Below are 17,184 nucleotides of genomic sequence, written 5' to 3'. Positions count from 1 at the left end.
TAAGGCCATAGGATTTTAGAAAACGTGTGGTCTACAATTTGCCACGTGTAATTTTCGTTTTTATTAATTAAATAAAAAAAGATAAAAAAAAACTCCAAATTAGGGTTTTGGATGAAAATGTCAATATAGTGTCCGAAAATATCAACTCAATGGTTTGAAAATTTCAACACAATGCTTTAAGAATGTTAACTCATTGCTTATATTGACATTCTACATGTATTATATTGGCATATTTTATATAGTATGTTGACATTTCTGCTTGTACGAAAAAATTAAAAATTTTCGATTTTTTTTTCAAATTTTGACGTTGGAACATATGCATGTATGATATCGTTGAAATCCTTCTGAAATTATCTTTAATTTGATATATATTATATGAATTTAAAGTTTTAGGATTTCTTTTAAAAGTTAGTTATAACTAAACATGTAGGTAATTGACATTAATACCCCTATTGATATTTTTAAGAATTAATCCTATGGCCTTATTGACGTTTTTCGTTGATCGTATTGACATTTAGGGATTAATGATCTAAGCCCTTAACTTGAATATCTAATAACTATTATTTAATTATAGTTAGCAATTAAGTTATGAGTTAGCAATATAACACTCCCTATATCATATATATATATATATATATATATATATATATATATATATATATATCCCCTATATCATACATAGGGGAGTGATCAATTGCTAACTACAACTAATTTAAGCGCCACATGATTTTAAAAAGCGTGTGGTCTACAATTTGCCACGTGTAATTTTCATTTTTATTAATTAAATCGAAAAAGATAAAAAACGCCAAATTAAGGTTTTGGATGAAAATGTCAATATAGTGTTTCGAAAATATCAACACAATGCTTTGAGAATATCAATACAAATTTAGGATTGACATTTTATATGCTTTATATTGACATATTATCTTAGCTGCATTGACATTAACCTGTGTACGAAAAATACGAAAATTCTAGATTTTTTTTTTCAAATTTTGACGTCGGAACATATGCATGTAGTATATCGTTGGAATCCTTATAAAATTATCTTTAATTTGATATATGTTATATGAATTTAAAGTTTTGGGATTTCTTTTAAAAGTTAGTTATAACTAACTTGACATTAATACCCCTATTGATTTTTATTGGAATTAATCCTATAGCCTTATTGACGTTTTTTGTTGATCGTATTGACATTTTGTGGTTGATGATCTAGGCCTTTAATTTGAATATCTAATGGCTATTATTAAATTATAGTTAACAATTAAGCATTGAGTTAGCAATATAACACTCCTCATCATACATATATATATATATATGTATATATATAATCAATTTTAGTTGAAAAGTTTGTAATTAAATAAGAGAAGACTGCAGCAAAATAAAAAGGAAATCAGAAGAAACGTGAGGCGCCAAACCGATAATGAATCTTAAATTAGTTGGTAAGAGCATCTTCAACCATTTACACTAAAATTCAAATTTATTTTAGTGTAAATGTCACATCTAATATGATTTTACTCTAATTATTTACACTAAATTCAAACTTAAAAAAATATTCTTTATATTATACATTTTATACTTATAAAATTTGAAAAAGTTTTTTATTTTAGTTTAGGTTTAATGTAAACCTAAAAATAGATATTTTTTATTAAAAACCAGAAAAGAGATTGATTTTATCACTGGAGCTATATAATTTTAAGTTTTAGTATATTATTGAAGATGATTTAAGACTAAGAGGTACATTATTTGGTATAACGTTTTTCATTTAACCAATAAATCCCTGCATCTAATATAATACTACTAAGATAGTAGTAATTAATATATTACATGAAGGATCATTATTGTTGTTTTGTATAAACTCAACGCCAAGCCAATAATGCATTCGAATCATGTCAATTAATCCTATTACAATATTTCCTACCTCTATTTGTTGTTGCATCTATCGCAAGCCTTAGCCAACCATAATTTAAATTAGTACTCCCTCCGTTCTATAGTAATAGGGGCGTTTTTCCATTTCCGTTTGTTCCACAGTAATAGAGTCATTTCCCTTTTTAGTAAAAGTCAACACATTTTTCCACACCTACTTTACTCTCTCTTACTTTTTTTTATCTTCATCTCTCTACCTTTTTCATTTTTCACTTTATTCTCTCTTTACTTAACTCATCTAACAGAATTTTTCTTAATCTCCGTGCCGAAAAGTTTTCCCTCCATTATTATGGAACGGAGGGAGTAACTTATTTTAGTATCTTCTTTAATTCATCATTCATGTCCACGCGGACAAGATTACATAAAAAATTGGAGTATTACTCCTATATGACAACTTTTTTACTAACCTTTGAAGGTTCCGTTCACATAGAAAATTGATCGAATATGCCCGTCAATGATATTGTAAGTTGTAACTACTAGTTAGATTCGTTAATTATTTTCCTAGCAGCCAATTAGGTGAGCTCCGAGCAGCTCTGGAGTAATATAAACAAATTTTAAAATATTGATCTACAATGAGAATAATATATCTCTAGAACTTTTTTGGAGATAGATTATTACAATTAATTAATTAAGATGATTTGGTCATCATTACAAATTTACAATTACGTTATTCCATTCAGTCGCAGAATGCTTTTATTCGACAAGCTAGTGTGGATTTTTCTATTTCTTTCCCTTTTTAGTGTATATTTGTATTCTAATATAATAATCGCCTAAGAAAATTCCATAGCATCATAACCAAAAGTCCTTTGAGATGACATGAAAATTCTGACGAATGAAATAAATAAGTTAAAAGGGCTTAATTATGATGATCGGCATATTCTTGCCTAAAGTAACTATTAAGCACATAATCATATTCATATTAGTATAAAGTAAATTTAAAGTACATATGGAGTATAGAATATTTGGACCATTCTATAATGTTTTTTATGGTTCTTTTGGTCATGTATGCCATTTTCTTTTATCTTTGTATAATATCACTATTTTGGCCGATTTAGTTGAAAAAAAAAATTACTATTGATATCAAGCTAAAATGGGTCAAATTTATTTTGTAATTTATTTATTTTTAATTATCAAAGGTATCCACCGGTAGGCCAATAAAATTTGATTGTATTTGAATTTTAATTTATAGACTATCTTAAATATATGTGGGATATAATAGCTTATAGAAAGATTTTGCTATAATAACAGTATTTACGATATATTGATATCAATATATGCTATATAGTGTACTGGAATTCGGTATGAGCATATTGAAAAGTGGTATGGTATCGAATTAAAATTGGCCATGCCAAAAATTCAATGTACCCCGACTCACGGTATAAATACACATAGTATATTAAGTAGGTTCCAAACATGCACTTTATGCACACACAAACTACACACACATAGAGCACTTGCACAATTGCACACTCATACATTACACACAACAACAACACACCGCGCGCGCACATACACACACCAACACAATGTGCACACACGTACACTTTACACACTCACACACACAAATTTATAAATACACACAGTATACACATAGTATACACACAATTCATACATTGTATGCACACACACTATTAGGGTTGATACTGAAAACATGCTTTGAGCTGCTCATAATTTTATTTTCCAGTTATATGAGAAGAAGGAGGTTTTTGGTAAAAGAAAGCGGCTAAAGCCGAATACAAATCAATTAACGAATATAAGAAACACCTAATCTGTCATGGATCAACCAACTACTAAGCTTCAGCGACGATGCTCTAAAACATGAACTCTTCTACGAAAAGTTGAAAATTGAGCCAAAATCTACAGACTAATTAACTTTTTTGTGCACTTAATGAATCGTTGTTGAGCCAAAATCTTGGAATAACCTGCGGACTTTATGCACTATGGAACGACAATTGACAGAGATGTCATATTGCTCTTTGATCATAGAAACACCCACTAAGCTATCACTTTCCACCTGTACCTTATGAAATCCCTACTCATTAGCTAGCTGAAGCCCATAAAATATGCACCAAATTTCAGCAGTTAAAGTGGAACAAATCCCAATATTAACCACAAAACCGACCTCCATGCTCCAAACACATCACGAAATAGGCCTCCACCAAAAGCTCGCCTCGGTCGCATCCAAAGAAGCATTCGTATTAAGCTTGATAGTATCCATCATTGGCAGTCTCCAAGCCACCAAAATAAGCGCTTTAATTGCTCGTAGGCCAATATCATCCAAAACACGAGCCTCTCATACTGCATTTTTCCATACTAAAGATTTGAGATATAACCACCCCTTCTGGACCTACCCTAACCCCCTTAGAAATAAACCAACATCTCCTTTTCCAGGTAATGCCAACATCTTATTCTAAAAAAAGAACTCCATTTGAGACCACTACCCATCAAGCGGTTAGAGTCGATATTCCAGATCAACCAATATGAGACACTACCCATCAAGCGGTTAGAGCTAATATTCCAGATCAACCAATCTGACAAAGCTCAATGAAGAATCCTAAAAATTCTTCTGCCCACTGTATCTAATACGACCCAGGGGGAGGAGCGCACCTCGTTGAAGATGCAAGGGGGACCCGTGACAAGAGCAAAAACAAGGCATCTCCAAGGTGGGGTCTCCAATCTCGTCCAAAGGTTGTTGCATGAAGAGTCGTCAAAGTCTGGGGTTGAGCTTGCTGCGAAGACCACGCTTTTAGCCGCTCAAAGGGATGCGGAGGGTTTGCCCGGTCTGGCGAATGAGAGCTCTACCCGACCGGGCGCTGGAGCTAAGCCGTGGGAGATACAAAAGGTTTTTGCCAGGTCGGGCGAAATAATACTGCCAAATGCCCGACCGGCAACTGGGCGTTTGCCTTGCGAGTTCCAGAAGCTTTCGCCTTGGTCGGGCGATTTATCGTTGTCCGAACGCCCGACCGATCGTTTTGTCCTTTTTCTTTATTTTCTAGATTTTGTGGGCCATTTTTCTTGGGAATGAAGCCCTAACTATAATACTCTTTTGTATCTTTTTGGGACAGCTTTTGTTGAATTAAGATATCTCCCTTGTGAGTTTTTCCTCTTTGAGGATTGTATCTAATTCCTTCATTGAAGGTTGCTTGTTTCTTTCCTAGATAGATTCAAGTATAGGTATGCATCAATGGGTGTATCCATTGAGTAGTGGAGCAGTCGGTGATTAGGGTTGATGAAAGTTGCCTAGGGTTTTTTCCATTATTTTGGTCAGGTCCTATGGTTGTAATCTCAATTCCTCATCTTATACAGATTCTTTCACTTCTTATCTTCCATGGATCTCTATTTTGGATCTAGTTTTTGTGGCTAGATGCTCTCTATCTTTGTTTATTTTTTGTGTTTTATTGATAGATCTACACTTGTGGCATAATCTTGGATAATTACATGGATCTAATCCTTCAAGATCCTTATTAGTATCTCAAGATACCATTCTAGTTTCTCATTGCATCAAGACAAATCCCATTGTATATGTAAACAACTCTCCACTCTATCACTACACAGACAACATGAATCTATTTACGAAATTCGCCCCCTAGCTCGTTCCTCATTTATCAAGACTCCATTGTTAAAGAAGAAGGCAGAAAAAGGCCTTTATCAGCTCATCATAAGCTAATTTAATAGAAAATGTGTTCGACAACGAAGGCCCTCAGTACACAATCTTTCCCAAGTGCTTATCTTAGGGGCATAATAGCTGCTATAAAATTTATCACATCTTCTGGCTGTTGGAACTTAGACCACTCCCATCCTGAGCCATTAATAAAAAAATGCATAGGTTTATAAAGCAAGTGGACGGAATACGATGCATAGAAACTACTGATAAGGGATCATCTAAAGTTGTGATCCAACGATGATTCCGGAACTGAACTCTATTACATACATGTCTCTAACGCCCAAATTAGCTTTGCGCTTCGCTCATCATAGCCCAAGAGTTGCGGACCAACTTCAAGGAAGGTGCACCTAGAGGCGAAAATGCACGGGTCAAAACCCAAGGGCCGCTTTAATTTGCTCCATGATACCTTACTTATACGTTGATTTCCAATTTACTTCCCCACACATATCCCTACATGGAGGTTACAGGACTAATATTGCATAAAATCGAGTCATGACTTAAATCAATGTTAATTTAAGACAAAGATTTTGTTATACAAACTCTGCCCCATTTAAATTTAGTTTCAGCAAAATAAATAGGTGTCTTAAATTAGAGAACTCTTTTATAAATTACGTTAATAAAATTATATCAGCAATAAATTTAATTAATTAATGAATAATATCTAAAATACGAAGAAATAATTAATTAAAAGATTGCCCCAGACTACATGTAATTATGGCATCAACTTGAAAGTGTTCAATATTAATTTTCATATTAATAAAAAGTACTTAATATTTCAATGAGTTGAATAATATTTTAGTAAAATTTCAGTTGCAAAGCCCAAGCTCTATCTACCTTAGCAAATAATAAATCAGGCAGTGTGACAAGCAAGTATTAAAAAAATAAAAACATATGGCGGGTAAAGGGGAATGGAGCAATTTCTTATCCCAACTATCTTCACACGTTCAAATCCAACGTTAACAAAATGCCACACAGCTTATCTACTCTCCTCACCAACAATGGCTGCTGCCCTTTCCCCAAAACCAATCCCACCATGCCTCACACTTCCTCCCTCAACTCCCCCCCTCCAATCCACCACCACCCTCTCCTTCTTCCCCCGAAAAGCGGCCCCACTCTTCATACCCAATGCCAAGAAGAAGAACCCCTGGCTTGACCCCTTCGACCAGGGCGACGACCCCGAGATGGAGTACGGCCAGCTCTTCTCCGACGGCAAGCAGGACGAGGACCCCCGCCCTCCCGACAACCCCGGCAACCCCTACGGCTTCCTCAAGTTCCCCCAGGGCTACGCCGTCGAGGTCGCCTCCCTCGGCCTCAAGATCAGGGGCGACGTCAGGCGATGCTGCTGCGTCGTCTCTGGCGGCGTCTACGACAACCTCCTCTTCTTCCCCGCCATCCAGATGATCAAGGACCGCTACCCCGGCGTCCAGGTCGACGTCGTCACGACTGCCAGGGGAAAACAGGTTTATGAGATCAACAAGAATGTCAGGTTTGCTGATGTGTACGACGTCGACGATCCTTTTCCTGAGCCGGCCGACTATACTGACATGATCGGCCAGCTTAAGGTAGGGAAGATAGATAAGATAAAACATGATAAGAATGCACATTTTATTTTCTGAACATGGATGAGTTATCTGTCCTATCAAACTGGATCTTATGATTTTCGTTGACAAATTGTTGTCGATTTTTGCAGAACAGGTACTATGATATGATCTTGTCGACTAAGCTGGCCGGGATAGGCCACGGTGCATTCTTGTTTATGGCTAGTGCGAGGGACGTGGTTAGCTATGTTTACCCTAACGTCAATGCTGCCGGAGCAGGGCTCTTCTTGTCGGAGACATTCACTCCCGCCACCACCAATCTGGCTGACGGCGGTTACCACATGTATGTATGTTTGTTTGTTCATCAATGGGAAAAGAATTATTCATTCTTGAAAAAAAAACAGGGGAAACAGAGTATGTGATGTATATGAAAATGTTGTGGTGCTTGTTTGTTCATCAATGGTAAAAAAAAATCATTCATTCTTGGAACAAAACAGGGGAAACAGAGTATATGGTGCATATGAAAATGTTGTGGTGTTTGTTTGTTCATCAATGGAAAAAAAAATCATTCATTCTTGAAACAAAACAGGGGAAACAGAGTACATGGTGTATATGAAAATATTGTGGTGTTTGTTTGTTCATTCATTGGTAAAAAAAATCATTCATACTTGGAAAAACAGGGGAAACAGAGTATATGGTGTATATGAAAATGTTGTGGTGTTTTAGGTATCGCGAGATGATAGATTGGCTAGGGAGGCCGTTTCGTAGTGTTCCAAGGCAGGCGTTGCCTCCGCTGAAGGTGTCGATTTCAAGGAAGGTGAAGGAGGTGGTCGAGGCCAAGTACACGAGCGCGGGGGCGGTCAAGGGGAGGTACATCGTGATCCATGGCATCAAATCAGATTCAAAGGCCTCAATGCAGAGCAAGGGAGATACTGATAGCTTGCTGCCTATTGAGATATGGGATGACATAGCTAGTGCCATAAGGTACATATCTTAATTTTTCACAATTGATCAAATTTTCCATGACAATAATTAATTAACTATCTGCTTTATTTGATCAACACTGTGACAGTGGACTCACTCCATTGTTCGTGATCCCACACGAGAAAGAGCGGGAAAATGTTGAATATGTTGTTGGAGATGATGCTAGTATAGTGTTCATTACCACCCCAGGGCAGGTTAGCCTAAATTTTCATATGCATTAATATTCAAATTATTATCTAAAATTAAGATGATTGTCTAATGTAAAAACATGTAACTTGAGTTGATTAGCTCGCTGCTTTGATTAATGATTCGGCGGGTGTGATATGCACCAACACAGCTGCTGTACAACTTGCAAATGCGCGCGAAAAACCAAGGTGATAAATATCATACTTATAGAATGTGAGCATAATGAGTCAGTAGAATACCACCGAAAGTAAAAACCCTAACGGTGCTTGTGTGGGTGCAGTATCGCATTGTTTTGCTCGGAAGACAAGGCTAAGGTGTTCGTGCCCAACGCGGAAGAGAAGAAGTGCGCGGTTATATCGTCGAAGACAGGAAAACTTGTGGATATAGATGTTGAAGCCGTTAAGAATGCAGTTCAGATTTTCAGCTTGCCTTTGGCTATTGCATAACTAAATTCTAACATGCCAAATTCATTTTCTTACATTTAAGAATCTGCAACAGCTGCTTTTATCAAGAGTTCATCATAGATAATATATTATATATGTATATTTCAATTATCAAATAAAAGATAACTTTCTTGCCTTTGAGAGTTGGGAGCTTTGTCCACAGCCCACTAGGCATTATGTGGGATTTTTTTACTAGTATTTTTGGAGCATCCATTAAATTTTGGAATGTTTTTTGAACTTGTAATATGAAGTTTTGAGTTATTTTTCGTTTTCTCTTTTGTTTAAGTTGGGAAGGGGCAGTGAAATTTATGAGTTAAAAAAATGAGTCAATTAAATTGAAAATTCTAAAATGAAAAAATGGCTCAATTAGCATGAACGGATGAAGTGGTATAAGAGAAAATATGGATAAGAGAAAACATGAATCATCCACAGTGCTGGATGTTCTAACCTATTGATATTGCCCTATGGACAGACAAGTCATTGTGCTTAGTCAATTCATCTTTACCACTCCAAGAGCAATTAGACACATCAACCTGTGTTTTATTAAATTTCCTACTTTAAAAATCTAAAAAGGGCAAAACTTTGTTTGCCATCCAATCCAAGACCTCCCCCCATATTATATCATAACTATTCTTTTCCATCAAAGGCATAAGCAAACTAAAAAAAAATCATTCAAGCATAAATAATTGCAGATATCATGTATGTGAATGTGATCATCACCGCATAATTGTAAATCCATCATAAATATTAAACTCATCTACATGTTAACCAATTAACAAGCTTTTATGTGCATCATTTCATTCTCACAAACCAACCCCACCTTATAACTAATCTTCGCCATTAATATAATTAATCTCGACTTGTTTAATGACCTCTGTAATACGTAGGATGTGGAAATAATTAGCATGCCATGATCCCTACTTTATTTCCTCTTTTTCTATGAATCGTTTTTATATCAATTATCTTTAGGCATCGTGAAATTCATATTTATTTTGTCGGCCTCAAATGTAAAGTCTCAAGCATGGCATTGGTTAAATAAATATTCAAATCCTTTTAACAGTTCAATTTGCCAACTAGCTAGTAGTTTCAGCCTTAAAATAATAAACCAAACCCATGTGAAAGCGTTATTAATTAAACCAACAAATTCATGTGTTATACTCCCTCCATCTATAGTAGATGTCACACTTAGAAAATAACACAGAATTTTAGGAGATTGTTATTTTGTGTGTTAAGTGGTAAGAGAAAATATAATTTTATAATTGATGTGAGGGGGAACCTTTTTCAAAAGAAGAAATGTGACATTATTTGTGAGACAAACTAAAATAGAAAGTGTGACATCTATTATAGATAGGACAGAGGGAATAATATAATTACGATTATGTTCAGATTGTAGTGAACAAATAAAATAATTATTTAAGAGCAAATAATTGCAACCAAACGTATTAATTATTGCCTCTAAAACCTTTCCAATTTCTAAACTCCGAAACTTAATTTCAAATTCGACAATTAAGCTAAAGATATACTCTATATTTTCTTTGATTACAAATTCATCATAAAGAATACTAAGAAAATATGAAAAGATTTAATTATATTGTAGCGGTCACCATTTTTCTATATATCATGTGTTGTTTACACTGGTAGAAACCTGTGAAAATAAGTGAAATATATGCATATATTCCACCATTTTCCACCAAAGTAAACACATTCTAACCAAAAACAATATTAATTTCATCTTTTTATCCTAGTGTATAGACTTTTTAATTAACTTGGTAACATTAATTTTACGCAAGATTGGGAGTTGTTTTATTTTGGCCATCTGCTTTAAATCTTAGGCAACTTCATTGTCAATTCACACCAGAAGTTAGGGAAATAAAATTCTAATAAAAATTATATTCTTAAACATATCAATCTCCAGTCATCCGTGAGAACTTTGGAACAAATTAAATCTGCAATTGATACTTTAGAATTGGATTTTTAATTAAATCGCGATCATATCTTATATTGAATGTCTTAATCTGCTTTGTTAGTTGCATTAAATAAATATGAGTGGTCACTTACATTTAAAAAGAGCCAATAGCGGCGTGGAAAAAGTATTTAATCTTTCTAGTAAGGTGTGTGTGGACCACATTAGGAAAACAACAAATTTTATTGTGCACTTGATCACCATCTCTGTTATTTTGAGTAAATCTAATTTTATATTCTAAAAGTTTTAACTTTTTGTAAATGTGCCCCAAAACATGTAAATTACAAATAAATTAAATAACTACACTATCTTTAATACCCTCGTCATTTATTTCTATATATTATTAGAATTTAATCTTAAAAGATAACTATTTATGTCTTCGTAGGTGGCGTTTGGTTTCCAAGATAAAATTATCAATATATAATCTATGATTGAATTGTGAGATTCTTTTAGTTGAAGGGCGTTATGACTAATTACTATCACATGATTATCCATTTATGATTGAACTGTGAGATCCAATCTCATGACTCAATCACACTATTTATTTAATCCTGAGATACAATCTTGCAAACCGAACAGTCCTTTAGTATACTCCCTCCACTCCACGTTATTTGAGGCGTTTCTTTTCGGAAAAAAAGATAATTAATGTTTAATGAGTTAAAAATAAAATAAAATAAAATAAAATAGAAGAGAAAATAAAGTATGAGAGAGTAAAGTAAAAAAAAGTAATAACGTAAGTGAAATTAGATGTTTTGTTTTTAGTTAAAAAGAGAAATGACTCAAGTAACTTGAGACAACCCAAAATAGAATATGATTCAACTAACTTGAGACGGAGGAAGTACTATAAGTATGTGCGATATAAATGACAAGAAAGAAGAATGAAGAAATAAAATATTCTTATTATTCTCACCTTTGATTTCAAGGTGCCTCTTTTATCCATCTCTCCTATTCCTATTTGGAAGAGGAATTTTCTTTTCATTATTTTTGCATGTCTGATACATGTAATACGTACGAATTTTGCTATTTTTAGGGGTTAGAATCGCTTAGTTTCGATCATATATTGTTTGAATTGAGCTTGATAATGTGTATATTTCTCTATTTAGGTACTTTTGACAATTCCATTGAGATTGTGCAGATAATAGAGTTGAATTAGATTCAATACGAAAAGTACAAAAGTTGGAGTTCAAATGTGGAACAAAATGAACTGAGCGACCCGTTGGGTTCGCAATTCTCCAACCGAGCGACCTGCTCGAAGGTTTCCAGAAGAGTCATAGAAAGCCAGCAACCTGTTGAAAAGCTTCAATAAAACAAAAGACAACTAGCAACCACTGAGATCGCACCCTTGTGACCCGCTGGATTGTTGCGGCTCATCCGAATGACGTGTATTTATTGCATTTTCAACTTCAACTTATCCCCAACTATATAAAGGGACCTTGAGCTCAGTTTTTAAACTACATGGATATATTGATGTTGACTGAGCTAGAAATCCAAATAACAGAAAATCCACAACATGATACTTTACATTTGTGAGAGGAAATCTTGCATGCTGAAGCTATGTATAAAAAGTGGTTTAATCGAGATATCATGGTTGAAGAAGTTAATGACTGAACTAGGCCTTGGGTCATCAACTACGAGTAAGTTGTTCTGTGATAATAAGGCTCCCATTTACATCTCAAAAAATCCAGTCCAGCACGATCAAACCAAATAAATGGAGGATCACCACTTTATAAAAAGAGAAGATTGAAGCATAGGTGATAGAACTTCCTATTGTCAAATCTGAAGATTAGCTGAAATACATTCTAACAAAGGCAGGGAACTTGAAGATCTTTCATGAAGTATTAGTCAAGTTAATTTTCAGAAATCTCATTTCTCAACTTGAAGGGAGTTTTGGAAAGAAATCTAACATTCAAAATATAAGGAGAAAAATTAGGAGAATGATTATATTACAAAAATTAGGAGATCGTGATCCTATAGTTCAAATTTATCATGCATATGTATTTCTACCTTACAAGAGTATGTAAAGCATTATTATTGAATCAAATATAGATTATAGAGATTAAACCGCCCAAAATTAATTAAATTTGTAATTGCAAATTCTAAGAAATATAGTACTAAAATCAACAATTAATTCTTTTTCATAATCAATTTCTAGAGTTATATAGGAGTATATCTTTGGTGAAAATATGATTTTAGTTAGATTTGGTGGTTGTGGAGAACGAGAATCGGCAGGGAGTGGAACAGAACCGTTGCATAAATTAACTCTATATTCACATTTAAAGCTAAATAGATGTAAGTTTAATAATAATTAAAAGATTCGATATTCGCCGCCACAACCATAAACGAGCTAATGACATTCTATTACAAGATAAAGACTCCCTTACTTTAGCTTCCCAGCAATAATTGGAACACTCTTTGGTCAATATTTACTTTATAAATAATTGTAGAATAATAAAAGTTTACATGCATATTATTCTGGCTTACAGAATCACAATAGTATGTGGCCTTAGGATCAATAATTTTATGGATTGAATTATTCTTTTTAAAAGTTATAGGGATCATTATTATTTAATCAACCCAAGTGCATGGAGGGAGTGACGGAAAGTAGTGAGTATTAGCACTTCATATCATTGTAAAGTAATCCAATTGAGCATAGTATCCTCCCTTTTGTCTAACAAAGCATAATAGTGAAAAGATTAATTTATTCGTATAAAAAGCATAGTCATTGTAATAAAAGTGCATCTTATTTAAAAAATAAGAAATATAAGATTGAGATATATACTTATAAAATAATAGAGAACATGAGGAATGAAATTATTAGAGAATGAGATTAATATATGAGGTGTGATATCATGACATACAATGCATGTATACATCATAATCATAACAATACAATTTAATTAGAGATAATATTTTTGGTGAGTGAGTAGGCGAATGGACCACGCATGCCTCATGACATGGCTTAGTAGCAAAGGAAGGCCACCTCAACACTCACTATATATAACCCTCTCTCTTTAACAACACACAATCAAATTTTATCACTCTCTCTCAAAATTAACCATGCCCTTGTCCAAAATAGCTGCGGAGAACTATGTACCTAGCTTGGTGGTGGTGAGGCCGTACGAGCAAGAGAGAGACAAGGCGGCCGTGGAGGAACTCGAGCGCCGGTGTGAGGTCGGGCAGCCCGGGAAGCCCTCGCTGGTGACCGACCTCATGGGAGACCCTATTGCCAGAGTCCGCAACTTCGTCTCCCACATTATGCTGGTATATATATAGTCATGTTTAAAGGATTGTATTCAATGTCGAATTAATTTCAAAGGTCACTGGCCTAAAATGATTTTAAAATGAACTAGTCAATGTTATCCAATAATGAACTAATATTTTAGTTTGACGATTCAGCATTAAGAATTAGTTCCGCCTATAGCACAGCCTCATGTTAAAATAGATATATGCATGTAAATATTTTACTAAATAAAATTTATTTATTTTTAGGTGGCTGAATACGATGATGGGAAAGAAATAGTTGGGGTGATAAGAGGGTGCATCAAAACGGTGACAAGTGGAAAGAGAAGGTCAAGCTCTCCAATTTATGTGAAGTTGGCTTATATTCTTGGATTAAGGGTTTCATCCTCACACAGGTTTGTCATTTGTCAACCTCTTCCCCTCCATGCAATACTTTTGTCTTATCTTATTTTCTTTTTTGATGAATTTAACATGCACATTTCCCAATACCGCTATTAAAATGGAAACTGAGAACCAATTAAATTGGTTTACTGATTGATTAATATCAGTTGTCATCAAAAAAATTTCAGTTCTTGTCTTTGTTTATTGATTCATGAATATCAGTAGGATTTTATAATATTGAAAGTTAAGAATTCATATGTTTTGTAATGTCAAACGAAAAGTGTGCATATATGATGTGACCGAAATCTAAATTAGGATGTGATTCGGTTTATTTTACATTAGACACAAACTGATAAGTAGATGCAACCTGTCTGCTCCTGTTTTTGGTTCGTTGTATATATATAATCTATATAAAATGAACATATTCGTGCACTATTTTAGACATATATATGTAGCAGATAAGACTTGGATATATACTTCCAAGCTATCATTAATAAAATTTTTTTTACATAAGAGCAACTCCAAGGGTAGAAGGTAAATGAAAAGGGTATATCATGTTTATACCTTCTCAAAAATTGCAATATACCTTTCCAAAAATCAATCAACTCCAAGGATAAAAGGTATATAGAAAGATATATCATTTAAAAAAAATAAAATAATAGTACAAACATTAAAAAAACATAAAGTGTAATACCTTCTCAAATACCTTTCCCTTTGGAGAATGATTTTTTATGATTTTTTATGAAAAGAAGGTAAATATGGTGGTTATATGATTTTACCTCTCCATCAATGGAGAGGTAAAGATACCTCTTCAAAATGGAAAAAAAAAGTATAATACCTTCTCAAATACCTCTCCCCTGGAGAATGTTTTTTCATAAAGAAAAGGTAAATATGGTAGTTATATTAGTTTACCTCTCCATTTACCTCTCCCTTGGAGATGCTCTAAGTAACTCTAGAATTGATGGATTATGCTTATACTTTTGTATGGCTCAGGAGGCTTGGCATTGCAACAAAACTTGTCCAAGAATTGGAGGAGTGGTGCAAAAAAAATGGAGCAGAATATGTCTACATGGCTACAGAATGCAGCAATCAAGCATCCTTGAACTTGTTCATTCAAAAATGCAACTATGTCAAATTCCGAAATCCAACGGTCCTCGTGCAGCCTGTTCATTTTCACCACAAGCCGTTGCCATCAGAGATCACAGTCGTCCAAGTTCCTCACACTCTAGCTGAGTCATTGTATTGGAACATATTTTCAGGCTCGGAATTCTTCCCTAAAGACATCGACCGTTTACTAAGTAACAAACTCAATTTGGGCACTTTCATGGCGTTACCAAACAAATTACTCCCAAATTGGGACCCTAACACCGGTGAATTACCCGCGGCTTTCGCCATACTTAGTGTTTGGGACACAAAGGAAGTGTTTAGGTTAAGAGTGAAGGGAGTGTCGAGCCTAACACATGCTGCCTGCCTAGGAACTAGGGTTGTTGATGTTATGGCACCATGGCTTAAAATCCCATCAATTCCTAACATTTTCAAGAATTTCGGATTTTACTTCATGTACGGACTTCACATGGAAGGTAAAGACGGTCCGAGACTAATGAAATCGCTATGTAATTTGGTGCATAATATGGCTCGGAATGACTCTGATTGTAGGGTCGTGGTGGCTGAGGTGGGCCAGAACGACCCCGTTCGAGAAGCTGTTCCGCATTGGAAGAAATTCTCGTGGGATGAAGACATTTGGTGTATAAAGAGATTTGGAAAAGTCAATCAGGATTGGTACAAGTCTCCTACTTCGACTATATTTGTTGACCCACGCGATCTTTGATCATAATTAATAAACTGTGCTGTTTTAAATTAATGTACGATAATGTTGTAGCTTGTTCCAATTCTGCCAAGTAATGGATAACTTAGGAGTTTAGGATTTTGTACACGGCCGTTTCTACTTCTAGTACTGCAAAACAAAAACAAATTGCCACATGTAACATCTGGACAATTCCTTGGTTGAATTTTACTATCTGTTGACAATTTATTATCCTTATCCACTAGATTTGGTTGATTGGGAAGCTGGGGTGGGGGTATATTTAAAAATATGTCTTTTTCAAGAATAGATAGTTTTTCAAAAAGTTTGTTGTAATAACTAATTATCATAGGTTAATTAGGATGAATTGCACATTTCTACATTCACCTTTGTGGGCCCGTCCCACCGCCTAGCGGAACGGCGGTTGGGAAGGGCCTTATTGTGGGAGCCGAGCCGTGGGGGAAGGGGAGGGGCGCTCGAGAGCACGGGCTAGGCTGTCCCGCGCCGAGCCATAATTTTATTTTATTTCTACTTTATATATGTACAACTCATTGCATTTTATTTTTTTACTATTTGATAAACAACAACAACTAAAAAAATTAAATTGAAGAGTTTTTAGGAAGGCTGTTGGGAGGGTTGTTAGTAGGACTTTGATGATGTAGCTGGAGGTATCTGTGGTTCAACTGTGGCTGGACTGTGGAATGAACATTGTTATTACTAATGCTCTTAATATAACACCGTTAGGAATGATTTTTCATTATTAATATTTTTGGCCTTTCTTTAATTTTTTTTTTCAAGGAATAAATCCACTATTTAGAAAGTACTTGAAATGATATTGAATTATTCGTTAGTTTTTGTTATTTTAATATCCAGGAACTAATAATGTTGAATTGCTGATAAAATTCATTAAAGGCCACAAAAATAGCAGTATTCATCTATTAATTAATTAACTTTTAAAATAAGTAAGGATATACACAAATTAAAGATTCGCAATAGATTATGGAAAAGAAAAAAAGTACTATTACTATATCACATAGGCAGGCGCAAACACACTCATTTCA

General features: G+C 34.5%; 2 protein-coding genes across 3 annotated transcripts; both read left to right on the top strand.

Moving 5' to 3' along the window:
- Nucleotides 1–6,570: 6,570 nt before the first annotated feature.
- LOC125187233 (photosynthetic NDH subunit of subcomplex B 1, chloroplastic) lies at nt 6,571–8,879 on the top strand. The gene is made up of 6 exons (XM_048083783.1): nt 6,571–7,149; nt 7,278–7,468; nt 7,852–8,109; nt 8,198–8,303; nt 8,398–8,483; nt 8,576–8,879. The coding sequence occupies exons 1-6, from the start codon at nt 6,586–6,588 to the stop codon at nt 8,739–8,741; spliced, it is 1,371 nt and encodes a 456-aa protein (XP_047939740.1). The 5' UTR covers nt 6,571–6,585; the 3' UTR covers nt 8,742–8,879.
- Nucleotides 8,880–13,665: 4,786 nt separating this feature from the next.
- On the top strand, nt 13,666–16,253 carry LOC125187847 (probable N-acetyltransferase HLS1). 2 transcript variants are annotated; one of them, XM_048084496.1, is made up of 4 exons: nt 13,666–13,962; nt 14,191–14,336; nt 15,316–15,902; nt 15,979–16,253. In XM_048084496.1, the coding sequence occupies exons 1-4, from the start codon at nt 13,759–13,761 to the stop codon at nt 16,071–16,073; spliced, it is 1,032 nt and encodes a 343-aa protein (XP_047940453.1). In that variant the 5' UTR covers nt 13,666–13,758; the 3' UTR covers nt 16,074–16,253. The 2 variants fall into 2 exon arrangements, with proteins under 2 accessions (XP_047940453.1, XP_047940452.1); XM_048084495.1 differs by having other exon boundaries at nt 13,679–13,962; nt 15,316–16,253.
- The last annotated feature ends 931 nt before the right edge of the window (nt 16,254–17,184 follow it).

The sequence above is a fragment of the Salvia hispanica genome, chromosome 5, assembly GCF_023119035.1.
Source record: "Salvia hispanica cultivar TCC Black 2014 chromosome 5, UniMelb_Shisp_WGS_1.0, whole genome shotgun sequence".
Classification (NCBI taxonomy): Eukaryota; Viridiplantae; Streptophyta; class Magnoliopsida; order Lamiales; family Lamiaceae; genus Salvia; species Salvia hispanica.
This window is presented reverse-complemented; position numbering and strand designations above follow the sequence as displayed.

What these genes read in the sequence shown, in the direction of transcription:
- LOC125187233 (XM_048083783.1), top strand. Translation starts at nt 6,586, where the DNA reads ATGGCTGCTGCCCTTTCCCCAAAACCAATCCCACCATGCCTCACACTT. An exon ending in ACATGATCGGCCAGCTTAAG is followed by an intron (nt 7,150 to 7,277) that starts GTAGGGAAGATA and finishes CGATTTTTGCAG; the next exon opens with AACAGGTACTATGATATGAT. An exon ending in GACATAGCTAGTGCCATAAG is followed by an intron (nt 8,110 to 8,197) that starts GTACATATCTTA and finishes ACACTGTGACAG; the next exon opens with TGGACTCACTCCATTGTTCG.
- LOC125187847 (XM_048084495.1), top strand. Translation starts at nt 13,759, where the DNA reads ATGCCCTTGTCCAAAATAGCTGCGGAGAACTATGTACCTAGCTTGGTG. An exon ending in TCGTCTCCCACATTATGCTG is followed by an intron (nt 13,963 to 14,190) that starts GTATATATATAG and finishes ATTTATTTTTAG; the next exon opens with GTGGCTGAATACGATGATGG. An exon ending in AGGGTTTCATCCTCACACAG is followed by an intron (nt 14,337 to 15,315) that starts GTTTGTCATTTG and finishes TGTATGGCTCAG; the next exon opens with GAGGCTTGGCATTGCAACAA.